A 23,366-nucleotide genomic window follows, 5' to 3' on the forward strand; every position below is an offset into this window, starting at 1 on the left:
CCCCTGGTGGGGAATACAGATGAGTTCACCCCTGGTGGGGAATACAGCTGAGTTCACCCCTGGTAGGGAATACAGCTGAGTTCACCCCTGGTGGGGAATACAGCTGAGTTCACCCCTGGTAGGGAATACAGCTGAGTTCACCCCTGGTGGGGAATACAGCTGAGTTCACCCCTGGTAGGGAATACAGCTGAGTTCACCCCTGGTAGGGAATATAGCTGAGTTCACTCCTGGTGGGGAATACAGCTGAGTTCGCTCCTGGTGGGGAATACAGCTGAGTTCACTCCTGGTAGGGAATATAGCTAAGTTCACTCCTTGTGGGAATACAGCTGAGTTCACCCCTGGTGGGGAATACAGCTGAGTTCACCCCTGCTGGGGAATACAGCTGAGTTCACCCTTGGTAGGGAATATAGCTGAGTTCACCCCTGCTGGGGAATACAGCTGAGTAAACTCCTGGTAGGGAATACAGCTGAGTTCACCTCTGCTGGGTAGCACATACATGCACCATGTGTATGTGAGAGCAGCTCGGCACAAGTTTGTGTCTGGCAATACGGATTCATTTCTGCTCACGCTACGCGATCGGTTGGCAACAGTTTGTCTCAGATTCTGTTCGCTGCCTTCGCGGTGCCTGCCAGGTAGCGTCGAGCATTCGGCGACTTTTTGAAGGGACGGGTTTTGCGCGCCCGCGCTCCACATAGGCGGCATGATTTACGATCGGGCGCCGTCATAACTCGGCGGCTCAACACGCGCGAGGGGCAATTCGGTGGGTTTTTCGTAAATACGTGGTCTTCTACGCCGCACCCACGCAAAGTCCAAAAATTCGGTCCGACCGACCGGTGGCGGTGCGGTTGCGGAGAGCGGAGCGGGTGGTTAGTAGCGGTGGGGTCGAGTGAGAGTTGCGGCGCTCGAAGCAAGCGGCCCGCCTGGCATTAGCGGAGATTGCGTTTTGTTAAAAAATATCGTTTGGTCAAGTGGTTGGGTGTGTTGTGTACCTTGGAAGAACACAGCCGGTCTAGTGGTGTAGGTGTGCTGTGTACTTTAGCTAACTGCCGCTGGCTTTTAATAATATTGTGTACCTTGCGTCGCAGTCGGCAGTCTGGTATACATAGGGGGAGGTCACCTTCATTCGGTTCGTATGCGCAGGTATGAGTAGGGGTTGCCCGCAACTTAGAATTGGTCCGTGTGTCTACTAGAGGTGCAAGGACTTACCAGTACATATAACCCTGAATACAGGTACTCGTTACACACCCGTATCGCTTTTTTCATCAACAATCAACTTAAAAACCATAAAAAAATACATTCATTCTGAGAGTCATACAAATATGAAAGTTGTGTATTGTGATGAATCAATCGGTAAATGCAGTTGCATGAATGTTATGATACATATCGTGTTATGGCCTAAATATGATATGTATAGTATCATCGCCTAAATATTACATGGCTTTAAATTGACTACGTCACGAATTTTCTATGGTAAAATTTGTAATAATTTGGTTGCAATTTTTTTACATTTTACATTTTACATTTTTTTTACAGAACTAACGGGAAAACGTATCGTCAAATTCTTACCTGATAAGATTGTTTCTCAACTAGTTAGTTAAAAATCTAAAAAACCTGGACGATTTGATATTATGTTCCTGACAATAATTGCTTGCTATGGGCTATATATATATGAGTCACGAGTGTATGTCCACATCGAACAATATAGTAAAACAGGAAGTATAATGCAGCAATTTCACCATAAAAAGTTAACAGAATCACTTGTATTTTGTGAAAAAGTGGAGGAATTTATTATTTTTTTTACTATTTACGGTGACGTAATCACTAATATGATGGCCTAAAAATCGTGATACGTGTCGTATCGTAGCCTAAATATGGTAATACAAATCATATTGTGGTATAAATGTCGTGGTGCATATTGTATTGTTGCCTTAAATATCACGATATGTATCTATCGAATCATTTTATGGTCTAAATAATGTCATATTTATTATGCCGCGACTTACGTATATATATATATATATATCTCGTGATGAACAGCCTATTGTCTAAATATTGGGATACGTGTGGTCGTATCATGCCCTACATATCGTAGCACGTATCTTATTGTGGCCCAAATATCGTGATATCTAAATTGGTAGTGTTGTCTAAAAATCTAATGATACGTGTGGTTCTATCGTTGCCTAAATTTTGTGGTACGTATATATGTGTGTGTATACCAGTGTGTCAACTGTCTGCTATTGCGTGGATGGGCAAAAACTGCAGTGCGTCAGAACTACCTATGGTAACCACAGGGGACGGTCCCATCTGGTGACCCATCGTGATGTCCAGTGGTGACCCCCCTATGGTGACAATCAGTGACCCATCTGGTTGACTTAATCCGGTGATCATTGGTGACCCCTACGGTGACAATCGAAGAGATTCCTGCCTCGTGCTATCCCCTTTGTCCCGATTCACTATGTTCTTACAAGAAACTGTGGATCCATGTAAAAAAAATTACTATCTGGTTGTTTCGTGAAGATTTTTTAGATGAGATGTGGGCCGATGCTGAATGACGCTGGGCTATTGTTGTCAGGTTTGCTCTTTCGTTCTTGCTCGTCTGGTGCTATCTCACCGATTTACGGATTCGAGTATTAAGTATTTAGCACGCGAAGCTAGCCGACTATATATGCTTATCAAGATGCTTATGAAGTAACGTTTTAGTGTTTTCGTGAGGGAGGGGACCGATGGTGACTAGCCCTGTGTTGTTTTAAAAGACAAAGGAGAGGCAAGGGCGCGAGCGTTCTACAGCGCCACCGTGAACATAGGATGGGGATATGATAGAGAGAGAATGGACGAACAGACGGATAGGCAGACAGCCGCGCAGGCAGGCAGGCAGGCATGTGTCTCAGAAGCGTGCCAGCAGTCAACCTACTGTACCAGTCAGTGTATGTGTGCAGTGCAGCTACAGCAGAGGCTGAGCTCCCACATACACACAAGGCAGGCAGGCAGGCAGGCGGGAGGATGAAATTGATTTTATAGTGCGAGTAGCAGAGCGGGCTGAGCTAGAGCAGGCCTGAGCTAGGAGCCGGTCAAAGTTTGCTGGCTGCTGCTGGCTGCTGGGCTGGCTGCTGCTGGCTGTTGCTGGCCTGGTTTGATGCTGCTGGCTGCTGCTGCTGCTGGGCTGCAGTGTGTGTGTGTGTGTGTGTGTGTGTGGTGTAGGTGTGGCGTGTGCGTGTGCGTGTGCGTGTGCGTGTGCGCGTGTACGTGGTGCGCACGCGCGTGGGTGCATGCGTGGCTGTGTCAGTGGGCAGGCGTGCGTGCGTGTGTGCGCGTGCGTATGTGCGTAAGTGCGTGCGTACGCGTGAGCATGTGTTTGGTTCTGTCACTCTCCTCTCCACCGCCCCCCCCTAACACTATCTCCCTATGTGAGTGTACTTGTACGTGTTCTGTTTCTCTGTGTATATGTGTGGTGTTAGTGCCTAGCATGCGTGCGTGCACATAGCTGCACATATTTGTGCACATGCGTGTGCCGGCATCATGGCAGGGAATGTGTACGTGGTGTCTGCACGTGTACGGGTGTGTGTGCGCACGCTCTGTGGACGATGATAGGGAGTGGCTCTCGGTTTGCAGCTATGCACGTGGAAGACATTCGAAGCGTTCCCAGAGCTCGCTCGCTCGTCTAAGGTGTGGAATGTCTTCTTCTCCTGCGGCAGTAGCTGCTAAGCAGTAATTATACGAATTGCACTCTTTAGGATCATGCACAATCTCAGCGTTTAAGTCGACAACGACACGGCTCCGCTCCGTCAGTGAGTTAGACAGAGTTCTCTCTCTCTCGCTCGTCTCTCTGCCTCGTCGTCTCGTGCTCTCTCTGCTGTCTCTCTTCGTCTCTGCTCTCCTCTCCATCTCTCTGCTCCTCTGCTTCTGCTCGTGCTCTCTCTCTCTGCTGCTCTCCGCTGCGTCCTCCCGCCCTCCCTCCTCCCTCCTCTCTCGTCGTCTCTCTTTCTCTCGCCTTCCTCCCTCCTGCCCATCGCCTCTCTCTCTCTGCTCTGTCTCTCCTCCCTTCCCCTCCCTCCCCTCCTCCTCGGCTCTCTCGTCTCCGCCTTCCTCCCCTCTCCTTCCTCCGCTCCTTCCCCCCCTCCCTCTGCTCTTCTCTCCTTTCTCTCCTCCCTCCGTCCCTCGCGGCTTCCTCCGCTCTCTCTCTCTCTCCATGCATTCCCCGTAGAGTTGTATTCTGCGCTATTGAGGTATTTCTCTCTTCGATTGCTTACGTTAGGCGCCACGGAACCTATTTCTGCGGGGGCGTGTAGCAGTGTATATATATGTGTGTGTGTGGTGGGTGGTGGGGGGGGGTGGGTGTAAACTGCTGAAGGGTGTAGGACCGGAGTATTTTGCTCGACGGGAGTCTAATCGTGCGATTTCTCAGCGGGCGTTTGAGTAAGGGCTGGCGGAGTTGAGCCGGTGCTGTGTGCCACACCCTCGAGGCGGCGGCACGCACGCACGGCTTGGGTAGCCAGCCAGCCAACCGCACGCTCGCCCTCGCAAGACGTCTCCCGCTCGATGCCTCCGAACTTTACACACGGGGTTTTATATCGCTTGTTGATGCAACCCTCCACACCCACCCCTCGCGCGAGCTTGCCCTCGTCTCCACCCACACGCGCTTGTACCATGCCCACCCACGCGCCCGTACACGCACGCTCACGCACGTACACGCGCACACGCAAGCACACACACCCAGCCTATGCCCACCCGCGCTAAGCCCCCGTCCGCCCGCACCTACAAATTCAACCCCGCCCACCCACACACGTATTCTGCATCCGCCCACCCACGCACGTACACCGCCCCCGCCCCCGTCCACCCACACACGTGCTCGATCGCTGCCCCAGCGCATTTTCATAGCAAGCATTTTTTAACGGTTGCCCCTAGAAAAGTGCAGTGCGGAGGCATATGGTAGGTATATTGGATAGGTTTATACGACCCCGTAGGAAATGCTGTTGCTCTGGCTAATGTGTTCTGGAATCACAGGCGCGTGCATGTGTGCGCGCGTGTGTGCGCGCGTGCATGTGTGCGTGCATGTGTGCGCGCGTGCGTGCATGCGTGCGTGCGTGCGTGCGTGTGTGCGCGCGTGCATGTGTGTGTGCGGGCATGTGTGCGCGTGTGCATGTATGCGCGCGTGCGTGTGTGCGCGCGTGCATGTGTGCGCGCGTTCATATGTGTGAGCGCGCGTGCATGCATGCGTGCGTGCGCGCGCGTGCATGCGTTCGTAAACGTGCCCGCTTGGATACGTGCTCGCTGGGAGGGTCTGGGTGATTAGTTAGCGTTGCCTAGAGTTTTGTACGCCGATCACCGTGACTCGTCTGCGACAGGCTAGCGGGGGGGGGGTAGGAGGGGAAACCGGTCGCCGTGTCGGGGCGGCCCGCACCCACGCCTACCGCCGCCGCGTCGTCACCGGTAGAAGCGACGTACTACTGCAGCTCGGTGCGTTCTGGTTTTGCACAAATCCCGGTGACGCGAATGGCAGAGTAACGTAGTCAGAGCATTGTCATGGCAGAGTAACGTAGTCAGAGCATTGTCATGGCAGAGTAACAGAGTAACATAGGTAGACTAACATAGCTCCCGAAAACTACATAGATCTGTAGAGCATCCGTAAAACGGAGAGAGAATTCCGCGCCTCAGACGTGGCTATATCGCAGGCCTGATATTCGAGCGTTGTAGGTGACCGTGAGATTAGCATACGTTGTGTGGAGACATCTGTGGAGTTTTACTAGCTGAAACTCCAAATTATATATATATATATATATCGTGAGATTAGCATACGTTGTGTGGAGACATCTGTGGAGTTTTACTAGCTGAAACTCCAAATTATATATATATATATATATATATCAGGGATTAATAAAGACAAATTTGTCATTATTAAGACATTTATTAAGACATTTGTCAAATATATATATATATATGCAGTGTTTCCCCTGGCGAAAAAGGTCTGTTAATTTTGTTGGTGTGTTTGTGCGTTTCGAGGTCCTAAGAAAGCGAGTTGGGAGTCCGGGGGTCATCCCCCACTCGCAAAATATTTGGAAAAATTGTGCAGTTTGGTGCATTCTAGGTTATTTTAGTGCATTATAAGCACTGTTCTACATGGAAGAACAGTGATTTTCGTCAGCGAGGCAGTGTTTTGGACAAATGTCTGTGTGGCGGCTGAGAATTTGAGCGAGGCATCCCGCCTCGCTCATGTCACTGGAGGGGAAACAATGCATATATATATATATATATACCGATTGATGTAAACGCACATATATATACATTGGTGTGACGAATGGGTTACAGCAGCGTGCGTCTGGATTCATGCATCACGGTGCGCGGCCGGTGAAGAGGGTGTGCGTGCGTGCAGGGCGGTGCGTGCGTGCAGGGTGCGTGGGTGCCCTGTGTCAGGGGCTTCCAGCCTGCCCTCGATTCCAGCAGCCGCCGATACGGATAGCTGGGGTTCGGCGAATTCGTCTGGTCGCGAGGGATTAGTCATCGAGAGCTCCTCTCAGGTGTTAGCTTGTCATTCGGGTTGCGAATGTTACAGCATGTGTCTGAATTTTACCGATGAATCACATATATGTATCTGAGTCGGCTATATTGCGGATAGAAGCTGAGCCAGCAATTGTGACCGTGTGGGTTCACCTGACATTTGTACTTGAACTTCTCTTCACAACCTTGTTGTTGACACGTATCTCTCTATTTTGCCAAGTTCAGTGCCTGTATGAAGCGTAGCTAATGTTGCAGAATAGTCCACCTAGCTGTAATTTAGTGTACACACCCAAGTATTTATGGTATTGGTGATCTGCTAAAGCAATTGCAATTCGTAGTTAACGCATTGCGTGGGAGGAATTATGCACTTTGAATCTTTCTATCTATTTATTTATGTATTCTTCGACTTTGTTTATTAGTTCATTATCTACTCGGCTTTGCAGCTGAGGAACTCGTTGTTCCCCTGCATCAATCTATAACCCCCTTCCCCCCAACCCCACCACACACACACACACACACACACACACACACACACACACACACACAAACACACACATGCGCGCGCGTGTTGCTGGATTGATCACACACCGGTATGGAGCATTGTTGAAGCGGGTGCCAATTCCGTAGCCTAGGTATATCTCAAGATACATTATGTCACGTGTATGTGGAAATATCTCTGACTCTCCCCAGTTATATCTTATGATACACTATGTGTATGTGGATACATCTGAGATTCGCCCCATAGATATTCTATGATAAACTATGTGTGTGTACATACATCTGAAATCCACCCGCATAGATATCTTATGAAATGTTATACATGTGCATGTGGATGTATAGATCTGTTACCCTCCCCCTTGATATCCTATGATAAACTGTGTGTATGTAGCTATATCTGAGATTCACCCCTATAGATATCCTAGATGATAAACTGTGTATGTAGATACATTTGAGATCCACCCCCATAGATATCCTACGATAAACTATGTGTATGTACATCTGAAATCTACCCCATAGATATTCTATGATAAACTAACTATCTGTACAAGTAAGATACAGCTGTGGTCCACTCCGTTCCTTCGTCGGTGAGCGGAGACGTCTACATGAGATCGCCATGAGACACACGTTCGCTAGCATTGGTTCAGTGAAAGTCTCCCCCACCCCCACCCCCACCGTTCTCATACGCCCACCAGCCAAATATGAAGCCAGTATGCATGTGGCAGTGTTACGACACGGGCCTATCAAGAATTGGCGCCTGATGGCGGCTAATTATAGCCGGGCCCGCGTGTGCGTGCGTATGTAGGTCTCCCTCCCCATGTGCGCGGTGGTGGTGGACAACGCGTTCTCGATGGCGGGACATTTCCGTCGCGGAGGAAGGAGCGTCGGTTGGCGGGCGTGCACCCGCATTGTATGTGGCGTGCCTACACAGAGCACGTTAACGTGCTTGGTTCACTGGTTTCCCTACGTCAGCGTCCCGCAGCATTGTTCGCTGTTTCCTCTCGGCTGTCCTCTCGGGCATTGCGCAAAGGTGCGCGTGGTGAACTACCGAGATGGTCTACTGAGGATGTTCGTCACCTTCAGAATATCCGCCCAAGAAGTTGTTCACCATGTGCGCCCGCGTAGTTCTGAGCTCCGGTGGTATTGCCTTCCCGTAACGTGCTCCTTGTTCTTGATCCCAGCGCGATGTGATTGTTTAGGATGCGTTAGCCATATTACCCATGTTCCATCTCCTCCCAGAGGTTTTTTATTTTTGAAACTGCTCAACTTTAGCTTAGCCAATACACCTGCAACTGTGATGCTTATCAACCCCATCCTAACTTTTCTGACTCATTCTCCAGCTTGCCTTCACGTACACCTTTCCCACTTTCCTTATCTAACTCTCCATCTTCCTCTATTCTTCTTCTTCTTCTTCTCGTCCAGTTATCGAAATCCGCCGTTCCTAATCTCCGTATCACCCTCCGTGCCCACGTCCTCCGCTCCCATTATCTAATTCCTCTGCATCTCTCTCATTTCATATCTCTCTCATATCATAGCTCAGCTCCACACGAACCCTGTGTCACCTTGACGGCATTCAGACCTATCAGTTAATGTGCTTTTATGTCGTATGTGTGCGTGTGCGTGTGCGTGTGCGTGTGCGTGTGCGTGTGCGTCGCTATGTGTTTGCTAGCAGGGCATACGTGCCGAGACAGAAACGTACATGTAAGAGAAAGCATACAGGCTTGTCTGGGCGCATGCCCCCTCATCACATCATTGATTGCCAGAAAGCAAGGATAGAGAGAGAGAGAGAGAGAGAGAGAGAGAGAGAGAGAGAGAGAGAGAGAGAGAGAGAGAGAGAGAGAGAGAGATAGATAGAGAGATAGATAAGAATAGATAGATAGATAGATAGATAGATAGATAGATAAGATAGGAAGGCAGACTCAGAGAGATAGAGACGAAAAGGAGGAGTGAGAGGGAGAGAGGTGTATACACTAACAGAGAGGTTGCGAGAGGGCGGTAGATAGGTGCAAGAAACGTGGAGCGAGAGTGCGAGAACAAGTAACACTAACAGCAGGGAAAAAATTATTTTTTCGGGGGCTACTTTTCAAGCTCGCGTGCATGAAAATAGCACTCTAAAATTTGGTTTGCATTGAACTCTATGCAAATTTACGGGGGCTCGTTTTGGCATTTCCGGGGCTCTTTTTGGCATTTCGGGGGCTAAATCGCCCCGAGCCCCCCTGTATTTTTTTCACTGAGTAACAGGGAGATAATGAGATCGAAGTGACAGGTAGAGGGAGAACCAATCATATTGGCAGATGCAGAATGTGAAAGAGTTACATTGAAAGTACAGCAATTTATTATTTGATTGCAACACACTGTATCTAAACTATCTCTGCTGCACATGAGCCAGCGAGTGTGAGACAGTCCCCTCTCAGACGTGCAATGCTATCACGTGTATTTCATGTGCATGCTATATTATGCTTATGCACACTCTTATAATACACAATGTTGAGAGTTATGGGTTAGCAGTAAGCAGCTGGAGAATGTCGAAACGTTAGCATACATGATTGCTATACTTGAATTCACAGCTAGCATTGGTTGCAGCAGTGCGTAGCGAACTGACAAGGTAAAATGATGCAGTACCTATGTCTCCAGAGATGCGATGGGGGAACTTTAATGTATGCATCTGACTGAGTGTGTTTTTGTGTGAATTAACTGAAAAAAATATATTTATTTTTATGTTTATTTAGTCATTATTCAAGTGAACTGGTGATTGAATATTTGTTATTTTGACGTTTTTTTCATTTTTTTCCCCCTTGTTATTATGGATTTTGTAGTTGTGCCCGATTTTCCACCATCGGGTTGTTATGACCATTTTTCTCAAGATAATAGTTGTTGTAAGATCGTGGCGGGCAAACGTGAGCAATGAACAGCTGGAAGTCAGAGCGGGCATAAACGGTCGTTGTCGCCCGGTGCAGCGATAGTTTCTTTCCGTGAAACGTGGGGGCTGGTGTGGCTTGGTTACTCACACTTACTGTACAGTTGCGTGAGCTAATGCCTGTTGATATACGTTAAGCTTTTCAGCCGGCGTCTCTGATTGTTGCGAGACACCGGCGCTGGTCTCTGTCACTCTACGTTCAGCGCAGCTTACGGTGTCCGGTCGTCCGCTTTACGCCTGTCCTGACGTGTTCCATTTGGTTTTTTAGCAGGAAAGGGCGGCGATGGTGAAACAGGTCGACTACGAGACAGTGACTACGTTTGAATCGCCCTACGTGGAGGCCATCAAGAGCTTATGGGGTGACAGTGGGATACAAGAATGCTATGATAGACGAAGAGAATACCAGCTCACAGACTCAGCTAAATAGTAAGTACAAGCTCGTTCTATGTGTACTCGGTGTAGTAGTACTAAACATGGCTATATATCAGGGTTTCTTATACGTGAGAGGTACAGTGGCGCACCGCCGTTGTCAAATTTAACATCGCCGTTGTGAAAATGTTCTTGTAACAATTTTTAACATTCAAATTTTTAAAATTTTGTTGGGGAGACCCCCAGAACCCCCCTTCCCAGCGAGAAAGGGACTTCCCCCTCTCCCTCTCTTCCCCCGTGTCCGCCTGCAGCTTCCACATGCGTGCCTACGGCACGTCTTTAAATCCATCATGCGCATTTTCCCCCAAACTGGCCATTACCTCCGTTGTCTAATTTCCCCTCAGAAGAAACCCTGTATATGATGGAGTGAATGGCATGTAGAAGGCTTAGCATTATTTTCCCCCTAACACGAATATCTGAGGCAACACTAGTAGTAGTTTCAGTACTGCTGACTAGTAGGGTTGTCATCTCCAGGCAAAGCAATCAAACATCATTGCCGTCTTCACCGTCAACCACGCCTTGAAGAATTTATACAGATTGACTGACCCCTCTATTGCCTTCCGGCATCTCCCCTCTACCATCCTTACATGCATCTGTGCTGTGAAGCCATTTCTGTGGTTTCCTCGGTTACTCGTCCTCTCCTGCACCTTTCCAGTAGTGCTGTAGTGCCGTGATGAAGCAGGCTTCTCCTTTTCACGGGGCCGATCGGCCCAAGAATAAACAGCCCCATCGCCGATGTCCATGGGAACGAAAATCAACCGTCTAGAGAAAATCAGCCTTTTTTTAGGTCCCATGGTTTTCTCAGACGGCGAAGCCTGGATGAGCCTTTTAGACTACCAGACTAATGCTGTGCATTAGATCAGCATCTGTATTGGAAGGAAGCCAGACTAGAAGAGGAGGAAGCCCTCTGGCGGCACGCATCATTGACATGGTTCTTTTTTTTGCACGCAGTTATCTCACAGACCTAGATAGAGTATCAGCCCCTGACTATCTACCAACGGTGCAAGATATTCTACGAGTGAGAGTCCCAACAACCGGTATTATAGAATACCCTTTCGACTTAGAGTCTATAATATTTAGGTAAGTACACACGTTCTGCATTTGTCAGTAACATCTTGTGACTAGAGCTCGGTCATTGTTATCATTTCTGTTTCTGCCAAGGTATTAAGGATCATCTTAAACTTAATCAACACAACTTGCTTTCCTGAGCACTAGTCATGTGCAAGATAAAGTGGTAGTGTTTCACAATGAAACTATTATGAGATAAATCAGTGACCGTGTATGAAAAGTTTCTATAAGACCTCACATCAGAACATACCATGTGATTAGAAACTGTCTTTCCCAACTACTTATGCCATCTTATTCTAACTTCTAAGGTGAGCACCTTCTGTCTACAATATCAGGGTTCTCCAAGAGCACTTATAGCCTGGCGGTCCGCCAGGCTATCGTCGAGCCCCGCCATCCTAAAATGCACCCGCCACTCTAAATATCATAGCCGCCATGCTAAAATTTGCTAAAAAATGCTAAAACCAGGACTGTAAAGGCAGCCTGCGCCATGCTATAATGAAAAAGCTTGGAGAACCCTGAATATATGGGCCACGTGAGTCCACACAGTGCAAGGATCGAGATCTGTACAGAGTCGCAGCGTGTGGCTCGTAATCGATCGGGAATTAAAAATTTCGCGAAAACTAATTCTCCGACGTCCTGACCTTTGCGTTTCAGAATGGTTGACGTAGGCGGTCAGAGGTCAGAACGGCGCAAGTGGATCCACTGCTTTGAGAACGTCACGTCAATCATGTTTCTTGTAGCCTTAAGTGAATATGACCAGGTGTTGGTAGAGTCTGATAATGAGGTGAGTGTGATCCCAGTCGTCCCCCCCCCACCCACATAGGGATGACACCTGAGGGGTGGGGTAGATTTTCAGATTTGTTATTTAGCACATAACTTAGTTACAATACAGCAGGTGTATGATAGGTGTAACGTGAGAGTATAAATAAAAAGGAATAGCGAACTTACTAACAAATGAGTGCTGTGTGAGAGTCAAAGTAGCACTAGGCTTTCGAGTCGACCCCCGGGGTCGAGACAGGTCGAGACAGGGGTAGGGACAGTCCTGTCGCAGCGCGTAGGTTCACAAATCACACTGGCTTCTTCCCTGCCACGCCTCAACCCTTGCGCTCCTCGGCCAATCGTGAAATGCGCGGGTTTAGTGGGGACGTCGTTTCCCCTCACGTAAGGATGATTCCTGGGGTGGGTTAGGGATAGTCCCCTCGCAGCGCGTAGGAGTGGGGGGTTCACAATGGCTTCTTCTCTCCTGCGCCTCAACCTTTGCGCTCCTCGGCCGATCGCGAAACGCGCGGGTTGAGCGGGGACTTTGTTTTGCGGCGTCGGTGCGCGGGGGCGATGAGTCACCGCTTTCGGGGAACGCTCATGTATTATGAAGGCGATCTACATAAGCGGCTTGCGCGTCGGTCCCCAGGTGGCGCGCCGAGACGCCACTCTCGTGCCTAATGCGGTTGGGGCGTATTCGCGCGCACGCAGCCTCCGGGATGCTGCGGGAGGGGGGGGCGCGCATCCCGGCTGAATATTTTATGGGGGAAATTGCTGTGCGGTAAACGTATGTGGTTCACAGACTGACTTTTATTCGATTTAAGAGCTGACAATGGCGTAATTAATCCGAGCCGGCCGGATAAAAATGCGCGGCGGCCGAGAGCGAGAATAGGTGCGCGAGCGCGCCCCGCGCGATGATATCGTGGAAGATGTTCACTTGTCGTTCGTCGGCGGCGGCGGCCGACCGTTGCTGTTGCTGGGCGGGGGCGGGGCTGAGGCGGGGGGTCAACGTTTGTGGCTCGGCTGTACTTTCCCGGCCGCGGCTCTGAAACCAATTGACTGTCGGAGCAACCTCCTGTGCTAGCAGTTATGCTTGTCAGTGGGTCGCAGAGGTGGAGCAGGAAAGAATGGATGGGTAGGCTAGAAGTTTTTTAATTGGCGAGTTTTAAAAGTGGGTGCGGCGGAGCAGAGGGGAAGAGGTAGAAGACGAACGAAAACAAAGGCATAGTGGAATAATAGCGAGACGAGTGCCATGCAAATACCTAGAGGTAGATAGGGCGTGTCTTTGATTATCTGTTCGTGTGTGCTCATATGTGTGTCCATAGCTTATGTGGTGGGGAGCATGTGTATATGTCTGAGTGCGTGTGTGCATGCACTGTCTAGCAAGGTGTGGGATTGCTAGAGTGTGTGAGCGTGCGTGCGTGCGTGCGTGCGTGTATGTGTTTGTGCGTGTGTGCATGCACGGTCTGCAAGGTGTGGGATTGCTAGCGTGTGTGAGCGTGCGTGCGTGCGTGCGTGCGTGCATGTGTCTGTGCGTGTGTACATGCACGGTCTGCAAGGTGTGGGATTGCTAGCGTGTGTGAGCGTGCGTGCGTGCGTGCGTGCGTGCATGTGTCTGTGCGTGTGTACATGCACGGTCTGCAAGGTGTGGGATTGCTAGCGTGTGTGAGCGTGCGTGCGTGCGTGCGTGCGTGCATGTGTCTGTGCGTGTGTACATGCACGGTCTGCAAGGTGTGGGATTGTTAGCGTGTGCGTGCGTGTGTGTATGTGTCTGTGCGTGTGCATGTGTGCTTGTTTAGCAAGCCACTGAGGAAAATTGTGTGAGCGGGTGTGTTCGTCTGTATTTGTCAGCTAGTCTGCTCGGGTGTGTTTGTGCATATGTAAGCGTGCATGTGCGTGCATAGGCGTGTCCCTGCCAGCCTGCAGTTTACTTGTATGCTCTGCTGGTCTACACTTTCGGTCACTTCAGATATGGAAACAATTAACAGACAGTAAATAGACATAGTATAAAGCTCGACTGTGTAACGGCGTGCACACACACACTGCGCATTACCACAGAATATTTGCCTGGTTACAAACGTTTGCAAGAAAGAAATGTTGAAGAACACAAACCCAGTCGGATTTTTCACACTGGCAACTAATACACAGATAAACTGGTCCGGGAGAAAGCGGCCATTCTCATGCTCACGAATTCACACCGTGGCTTCTTCAGTTTCTCGCTGGGTTGCAGAATGGTTCGTTTAATTATGCGTTAAATATGATTTGTCCCCAATTCCATAGATGTTTGGCTGCTTCTACTGTACTAAGAAAATGTCCCCCAGAAATGGAAGCTGCTATACGACCGGTCACCTTGAGAGTAATGTGTAATCCTTATTGGCACGGTGATCAGGAAAATAGCAATTCACGCTTTGGGGGGTGTGGGTGGACGATAGCAGAGGAGTTTCTACTCTCCTGGCCAGTGGACGGGTAACAGAGTTAGCCTTGTACTAATGGATAACTGCGCAAACAATGATGAAATCTGCATGGTCCGTGTTTATAAAAGGCATGAACCTGTGTGGTGTATCTATTGCTGCATGTCAATCAGCAAAGAAGTGATGATTATGTAACTTCTGCAAGTAAATAAATGAGATAGTTGATATTGAAAAACGCCGGGAGGAATGAAATAAATATTTATGTTAACTGAAATATAGGCTGTTCTGCATGCACAGCGACAAAACCAAAACAACAATTTTCAGCTGGTTATTATAAGTAGTAATTACAAAGTCAACTATGTGCGTACCACTACAAAGCATGTGGGACGATAATAAATTAAAAACAACAGAACTAGGACAGGAATTTAAAGCAAATCATATGCAGTAATGACTAGTACTATGTCCAGGTGGGATGTACTATATACTTCTATACACACGGTAATCCATAGTGATCCGAAGTGCGATTTCCTACGATCCCGCCTTTTATAAACACTAGCAGGCCGAATAACGAGCGATTCTTATCCGCAATCTAACCGCGCAAATAACAAATCCCCTGGCATTTCTATTCGCCTGGTCACCGTGTCAATAAGGTTCACGTGTTATGCGCATGATGACCGGGCGTCGAGACACTGCCCAGAAATGTCCTCATTAGTCATAGCAAGGCATGTGCTGCCACCTAGTGGTATTCATCTGTAAGCCTGAAAGCCTGTACCTCAAAGGGAGGCTATGGAAATGGAAGGTTTTTGATGGGAATTTATTAAAAATTCGGTGTTAACATAGAATAGGAAGAACTGATCCCTTATTACCCCTTTCCGCCCTCATTATACTAATGCTACCTGTCCAATGCATTGTTTCTTTGAAACCGTAAAACAAGGGATGATCAGTTAATGAAAAGGTAACAGGGATTGGTTTTTAGGTTTAACGTGTAATTTTAACGTTTCATGCGCATAATATATCGTCGTTTCAGTGCGGTCGCACCTAAATTTATTCCATGCTCTGCTTTTTTTGTTTCAGAACCGAATGGAGGAGAGTAAAGCGCTATTCAGAACAATAATAACATATCCCTGGTTTCAAAACTCATCCGTTATCCTTTTTCTAAACAAGAAGGATCTTTTGGAAGAGAAGATCATGCATTCGCATCTTGTAGACTATTTTCCAGAATTTGATGGTAAGTTTTGTGTATAGCATGGAATCACGCCCCTGTCTGTTTTTTCTCTTCAGCCCCCTTTGCATCGCTACATCATAGCCTTTTCTCCTTTTTTCTAATTTTCACAAAACCTAACTAATCTCGTGAACGCTAATGGCTGGTGTAGAACAGAAATGCGAAAGATCGTGTGATTAGACCTGGTCAGACCTTTACACACTGTGCACTATACCCTGTGTGCTATTTCAGCTGTGTGTGTGTGTGTGTGTGCGTGAGTGCGTGCGTGCGTGCGTGTGTGTGTGTGTGAGAAAGGGTTGAGGGTATACTGTATGTATGTATCTATGTGCAGGTCCACAGAGGGATGCACAGGCAGCAAGGGAGTTCATACTGAGGATGTTTGTTGACCTCAACCCTGACAGTGATAAGATCATTTATTCTCATTTCACATGTGCCACAGGTAAGCACGCGCTTCTACGACTGTGTGTGTGTGTGTGCCTGTGCATGCATGCGAGTGCGTGTGTGCGTGCGTGCGTGCGTGCGTGCGTGCATGCGTGTGTGCCTGCATGTGTGCGTGCGTGCGTGCGTGTGTATGTATGTGTGTGTGTTTGATGAAGGTGTGTGCGTGCGTGTGCTTGTGCATTCGTGCGTGCGTGCGTACGTATGTGTGTGAGCGCCATGTACATGTTGTTGAGTACATGTTTGTTTAAGTACCGCAGCAGTTTGTTTAAAGTAGATGGGAAACAGGGCTCGAAACTAACGCTCGCCCGCTCTCCCGAGGCTAGTAGAGTGTCTGGGTTGACCAGCCCTGTTGGCGAGTGGGAATGCCTACCAGATAACATATTACTAGTACTTTTTCAGCAACTACTAACTGGACCGAACTAGTAATAAGTAGTATAAAATTTGCGCGTGCAAACATAATAAAATTGCAAAACCTAAACATAACAGTCACGATGCTGAACGCTGCCATATTGGATACTGTAGACTTAACTACCGGATTAAACCACATTAATTCCCTCACAGTGTATGTACGCAATACGTTGCTGTTCTACTTTCTGTTTATGTTCGTGGAACGGTTAGTTTACGGTTCAGCTGATCTCAGGGTTAAACACTACAATCCCTCCCTTTTTCAAATGAAAAGAAGATTTCAATTTGATGTTTGCTAAATAAGCAAATTACAAACTCAAATTTACTTATACTCAGTTGGAATCACCCTGGCTAATATACAATCCAGTCTCTGTGTCTATAATTGACGTGGAATAGTAGTCATGGTTTTGTCAGGTACTGTTATGAAAATAACACGCATATATACCTTTAAACCTACATTCCTGTAACTGGTACTCTAAGCTTGTTATAATACGAAATTCATCCTAACACTAGGCCTAGCATAACACGCTTGCTTCTATGTGGCTTATATTCAGTGAACTAATATAATTGCGATACAACTCTACAAATCTTAAACTATCACAAACAGGATAACTCAACTTATAACTCTATACTGTACTTGTACTAACTACTAGCAACCTCTGTACTTGTAGTAGAGATAGTCACAAACGGTTCCACTTAAACAGGAACTTTCACATTTCAGTAAACTGACTAATGCTTCTAATCGTTAATTACTATAAGGAATATAATTATTCTGCTCTTATAACATAGTACTGATGTGTATACTGAATCTAGATTTTCAGAAAGTCAATGAATTTTGCAGAATGCATCTCGGAGCGTTTAAAGTCAAAACCCAGATCCCCCCCCCAAAAAATGGCAAAACTGTGCTCACCACGTAGCTTCAGCGCCGCACTTCAGAAAACTAAGGGCTGGTAGATATTTTTAAGGGCTAGTAGATTTTACAGGTCACTAGCGCTGATAGGGTCTATGTCCCCCAGGGTACTGCCGGAACGTACCCTCGGTACGGTCCGGTATACCGGAACGTACCCTGGTATCTATCTAGCTGATATGGTTAGGGTTAGGGTTAGGGTTAGAGTTAGGGTTAGGGAGTAGGCGTAGGCGACCTCCTAGACTCGTTAGTGGAGTAGGCGAGGTACGTTCCGGCATATTAGATAGTAGTATTTAGTACCAGGGTACGTTCCGGTATACCGGACCGTACCCAGGGTACGTTCCGGCAGTACACTGGGGGACATAGACCCTATCAGCGTCACTAGCCCTGCTGGCTAGTGAACATTTTAGGTTAGTTTCAGGCCCTGGCTAACATAATGATAAGTGGCACGATTGATTATATGGCTTCATAATTTCGGTCAATATAAAGTAGGTCGAGTAAAATCTGATATCAAATCAAGTAGTACTTCCTATCTACTTTGCTGTTGATATTGGTTTTTGTTACGTCTATTTCACGTTTCTCTTTGCAGACACTGAGAACATTCGGTTTGTATTCGCTGCAGTCAAGGATACAATCTTGCAACTGAACCTAAAGGAGTACAACTTGGTATAAGGGTGCATTTGGTGGCGGCCATGTTGTGTGCGTCACGTCGTCATGGCAACGGTTTGATGTCAAGTGTCCTTGAGCAGCGAGACCAAGGTCAAGAAGTCAAGGTCAAGTTTTGTATCTGTACAATATGTATTACGTGTCGATATTGGCCTGTAGCGGGGGCGCGCGCGAGCTGCCCGTTAATTGCACCGTAACACGGTGCAGCCGCGTGTGAGCCGCCCGCACGACCCCTCGCGCGAGGAGGATGAGGAGCGGGGGTCAGCGGGAGAGCGGGCGGCGGAGCGTCGACGCGGCCCCGGCGGTGGGCCGCCCCGCACGAGCCCAGGTGCACGCTCTTGTCCTCGCGCAGTGCTCAGGTCCATGGCCCCTGCTGTCTTCTGTGCCGGTTTCGCCGCCCGCGCAGGCGTCGCCGAAACGCGCGAGCGCGCGCGCGGACGCCATCTTGCGCGCGGCGGCGGCGGCAGCTTGACATCGGCTGCGACTGGATGAGCGCCCCCTGCCTGGCTCCAGCGGGCTTGTTCTTCACAGGGTTTGGGGGCCTTGCTGCGCGACTAGTCATCGCGGCCTGTGTAAATAGTAATCTCCACTAGGGTTCTTCTGTTACGAGCATGGAAGGCTGTTATAACAAGTTGCTAACTTTAGTCTGCTTGTCTAGTTGTCAGTACGTCTTTATATTACTACAGCTAACTACTGGCCTTTTTGATAATTTTGAATTTTAAGCTTTAATACCGTGGTACATATTTTCAGATTTGCTAGGTGACGCAGCGGTTAATGTGTTAATTAATTGTAGTCGATTGTTATGGTTAATTGGTGAATTAATCGCTAGCGATTATCGTTGACGGGGATGTGAGAATGTGGGCGCTTTTTTACCGATACTTCTGTTCAGTATCACCGTCTCTCTCTCGGGCAAATAGTACGACGTAGTTTTATAGGGACTCGACCCTCGATGTGGTGAAGAGGTGTTTTGCGAGATGCCTTCCTGCTTGTGGGAATGCTTTTTAAAAAAAACGTATTATAATCTTAACTTATTGCAGCAGTACGTAACTCTTAGAGTGGGGTCACTATTTCACCGACGGGGACGAATCGTCTCCATGTAACCAGTTATGTGTGCGTGTCTGTTTGGATCGCGTGTGTTTATCTCTAACTGTGGCAGTCTGTATAGCTATATTCACACCCGTCTGGGCCTCCTCGCGCCGGCCACTGACTCGACTGTGAGCGCGCGCGCGTGCGCAGTGGCGCCCCCCGGCGGCGGCAGGCCTGCAGTGATGGCGCCGGCGCGTGACGAGCACCCGTGAGGCGGACGTTACCTGCCCGACATTGGCCGCTCGGCCATCCTTAACCTGAACCCCTGTCAGCGCTGCTTTCGCGTCTTCGCAATGACGTCTGCTGTAATGGCGCACACCCGCGGGGCGTGTCGAGTATGAACGGCAGTATTTATTTGTTTGATCGTATGAACTTGTGTGAGAGAGAGAGAGAGGGAGCAGCCAGCAACAGCGTAGCCTCGTATCTGAATACGATTTTGCTTGGATGTGACTCGGGTCGTTCGTCGCGCGCACGCGCGCGGCAGCGAGAGAGGGCGCCGGTTGTAAGGAGCGTTCCGCGGCAGTGACCCGCGAGTTCGAGTCCACGTCTCGGATGCACGGCGCCAAAATTTTTGCTTCAAGATGACGCGGTCCAGTTGCCATGCCGACGCCTAGCCGCTCACTCGGCCCGGCTCGCGGCGCCCCCTGGCGGGCGTTGCGGCGATCATCGGGTCGGGACGGTCGAGCTCCCACGCTACATCATGTGGCATTTTTGACGCTGGATCTCCTGTGTTGTCATAGTAACATATGCCTCATTTTATGGCCAAATTTGATGCATTTACATATAACTACAAATTTGTACATTTAGAAATTATTGTACTATAGGTTCGTGTAAAACCATTAAGCCTAATACAGAGTAGTGAGTGTGCCCGTCCCCCCTCCCCCGGCCTGCTATGTGTAACTGTGCTTCTCAGCCTCAGTCAGGCAGAGGTTATTCGCTCGACCTGCAGCCTCCTCTTCCACAGCACTGAAGCTGTGCCCAGCATCCCCCATTAGTCAGACAGCAGGACGCTGTGGTCCGTATATGCAACACACATTTAGGGTTTTAGTCCCGTTTTGATTCCTTGCGAAATCGTAAGGTGGCATCCAAGTGGTATTTTAGTTTTTGCGAGTCGCCGGTTGGTGAGCGGAGAGGAGCGAAGTTTTAAGTGGCGGCGACAGCGTGTTTTACGGCTGTATGATAATATAATGGAACTGTGTGGAAGGATTACTAGATTCGTCATGGGTCTCTGCAACTATGAAATGTTGGCTGTGTGTTTTGTGTTGTTAGGTTTGTCATTTGACGCCAGCCAATCAGGTTTACACGTTAGCGTCGGTTTCGCAGCGCTCCTTGGCAGAAAACTAGGGGGAAAGTTAATTGAGACTGAGCTGTACGAACCCGCTATAGGGCGCCGCGAAACTGAAGTGAGACATTTTGTAATCAAAAAACGTAATTGTAATTTGAAGTGGATCTGAATCCATGCAGTATAAAGAATTTGTGGTTGATGTGCATTTGTTTTGCATCCTGTCTGTACATAAGTGAGCATACCAGTGACATGTTTAGCTGTTGAACACTGCTCCGTAGAAGTGCTGATGAAGCGTGAAAAGTAGTTGCATTATTTCCCCATTTTGTGTAACTTTTGATCTGAACGGTGGTGCTGTACGATGTGTATTTCGACTTTAGCTGGACCTCTCGTTTTCATACGGGGCCATTTCCGCACTGCGCCCCACCGAGAGACGACTGCTGTGTCGTGTCGGTGTCCCGCTACCCCCTCCCTCCCCCCCGCAGCAGCATCCGCGAGCGAGATAGGGAGAGCCCACCTCCACCTCGGCATCCCCGAGCGGACATCAGCGGTGGACGGCGGCGCTGCGGCGGAAGATCGGCGTGTGTGTCTGTCCAGCCTTCCTCGCGCAGGACGATGCGCGGCGGCGGCGGCGGCGGCGGCGGTGGCCCGGGTGTTTTATAGGGAATTACGCAATACGTCACATTAGCGAGTGCATCCTCATCTCTCCCGTGTGTGTGTCGTTGTTCTCCGTATGAAAATCGAAGGCCGGTTTCCGACGCACGGTGGCGCCGCCGTGCGGTCAGCGGGGGGGCGCCACCGATGCGTCCATCGATCACAGGGTACGAAACGGAGCGCTAGACTTCTGTCGGTTCGGCGACCTGGGTGTATGACCCCCAGGCCGCTGCCCCCACCCTCCTCCCCCCGGGACGAGACGCAGCCTGCGTACCCCCCGGCAGGCGGGCACGCCGGGCACGCCCCCTGGTGGCGCCCGTCCCGTGATTTGCAGCCGGGAGCGCTCTGTGGGGATGACGGCGCCGCTTGATCGAGCGGAGGGCGCCGCCAGCAGAGGGCGCTCACTGGCTGCGCCTCGAGTTTTGCGCAACTTGTCAGCGACTCCGAGGAAAATGCTGTTTAGCATTGTTATGTGAAACTAAGAAGTCGTATATTGTATTATAAACGCTAAGTCGGCCGTATCAAGAGCCGTGGCTTTTATTTATACATTAATGTTGCAAGCGGCTTGGACTGATGTCCCCCAACCATTAGCCAGACAGTAGTGACTGGCAAGGTCAAACAGATATTGGTGTGTTGTAGCTTTTTGTACCTGAATGTATGTGTTACTGATTTGTTAAGATTAATGTTTGAATGCAAGAACAGCTTGGACATAACAAGAGTACTACATGCCTAGCTACATTGTCTGTTGTACCTTCACACATAGTATTCACGTTTGTATACCATAGATCTTACTACCATGATGTCATACAACTTCATCGGGTGTTTTATATGTGCTGCTGCCTCTGCCGAGGGGCGGTGCCCAGCAACACACCTCAGTTACTGTTTTTATCGTTCAGTGTTTTAACATTCGGTACGCGCGCGCGCGTGAGTGTGCGTGTGTGCGTATGATTGTGCGTGTGCGCGTGTGTGTGGGTGTGTGCGTGTGCGTGCGTGTGTGCGTGTGTGTGTGTGTGTGCGTGTGCGTGCGTGTGTGCGTGTGTGTGTGTGTGTATGTGTGTGTGAACTGCTTGTAGCGACTCGCCCTAGCGTTGCTGCACATAGTGGCTGGCTACAAATGGTCGCATGGCAATCCGAAATAGCTGATGTAATTTAAACGATATACGTAGCAAAAAAATTAATAAAGATTTTTATTGGATATTACTCAATCTGTCCACCGCATTGATTTATCTGTTGCCGCCGCCGTCGCTGGCGTTGTTCGCTTTACAGATGTACTCGGCTGTGGTCTCCTCGTCGTCTGCCGTACACGTGTCGTCTCCTGTCTCTGCCTCTTACCTGTGTCATAAATGTCGGCCTCCTGTCGCCGTCTCGCCCGTTGTCCTGTCGCTGTTTCACCTGTCGGATTCCAGTCTCTCTGAATCACCTCACCTTTGCAGCGCTCTTGTGCACCTCTTTGCAATCGGTAGATTTATATGGCGTTCCACCGCACGCTTCACGCGCAAGACCCCGGACTTACATAAACCGCCCCTTGTTATAGCTTCCTGTATTCGAACAGGGTGCGGCCTACCCGTGATTGTTTGGGGGGGGTTCTGGGTCGTTCTATAGCGCGTACCGTACGTCTATGGTCGAGGGTGGGCCACTCAAATTGATCGCACGAGTCGAATATGTGCGTCACGCGCAGTTGATGTGCGCCCGGCAACGCCGCACGAGTGTGGTCCCTGCCTCCCTTACACGCGGGCGCACGCACGCACGCACGCACGCACGCACGCACGCACGCACGCACGCATATACATACATTCGCGATTTATTGGCGCCGTTGTATGGTACACTGTCTAGAGCCGTACGTCGCCCTCCCTATCGCTAGTTTCAATTCGCACACTAATAGTACCAGTAATAGTACTGGTACTATACCAGGGCTTGTTCAGACTAACGCCCGGTCCCAGTCGTCTTCCACGACCCTGCAGCAAGATGCTGCTGCGACTGCGGCTGATGTTGCTGCTGCTGCTAGTACTACTGCTGCTGCTACTGCTGCTGGTGGTGGTGGTGGTGGTGGTGCTGCTGCTATTGCTACGGCTGCTGCTGCTGCTACTACTACTACTACTACTACTACTACTACTACTACTACTACTACT

The 23,366-nt window shown here is 49.2% G+C and overlaps 1 protein-coding gene across 1 annotated transcript in view; it reads left to right on the forward strand.

Moving 5' to 3' along the window:
• LOC106818207 (guanine nucleotide-binding protein G(q) subunit alpha) overlaps positions 1-22,442 on the forward strand; it is a 29,691-nt gene extending 7,249 nt beyond the window's left edge. Inside the window, exons 3-8 of the mRNA XM_014822934.1 lie at positions 10,176-10,333; positions 11,288-11,416; positions 12,059-12,188; positions 15,649-15,802; positions 16,128-16,235; positions 18,139-22,442. Coding sequence (XP_014678420.1) covers positions 10,176-10,333; positions 11,288-11,416; positions 12,059-12,188; positions 15,649-15,802; positions 16,128-16,235; positions 18,139-18,221 — 762 coding nt within the window. The 3' untranslated portion in view covers positions 18,222-22,442. The remainder of the gene's footprint in view (positions 1-10,175; positions 10,334-11,287; positions 11,417-12,058; positions 12,189-15,648; positions 15,803-16,127; positions 16,236-18,138) is intronic.
• The last annotated feature ends 924 nt before the right edge of the window (positions 22,443-23,366 follow it).

Source organism: Priapulus caudatus, unplaced genomic scaffold, assembly GCF_000485595.1.
Source record: "Priapulus caudatus unplaced genomic scaffold, Priapulus_caudatus-5.0.1 Scaffold36, whole genome shotgun sequence".
NCBI classification, from domain to species: domain Eukaryota; kingdom Metazoa; phylum Priapulida; class Priapulimorpha; order Priapulimorphida; family Priapulidae; genus Priapulus; species Priapulus caudatus.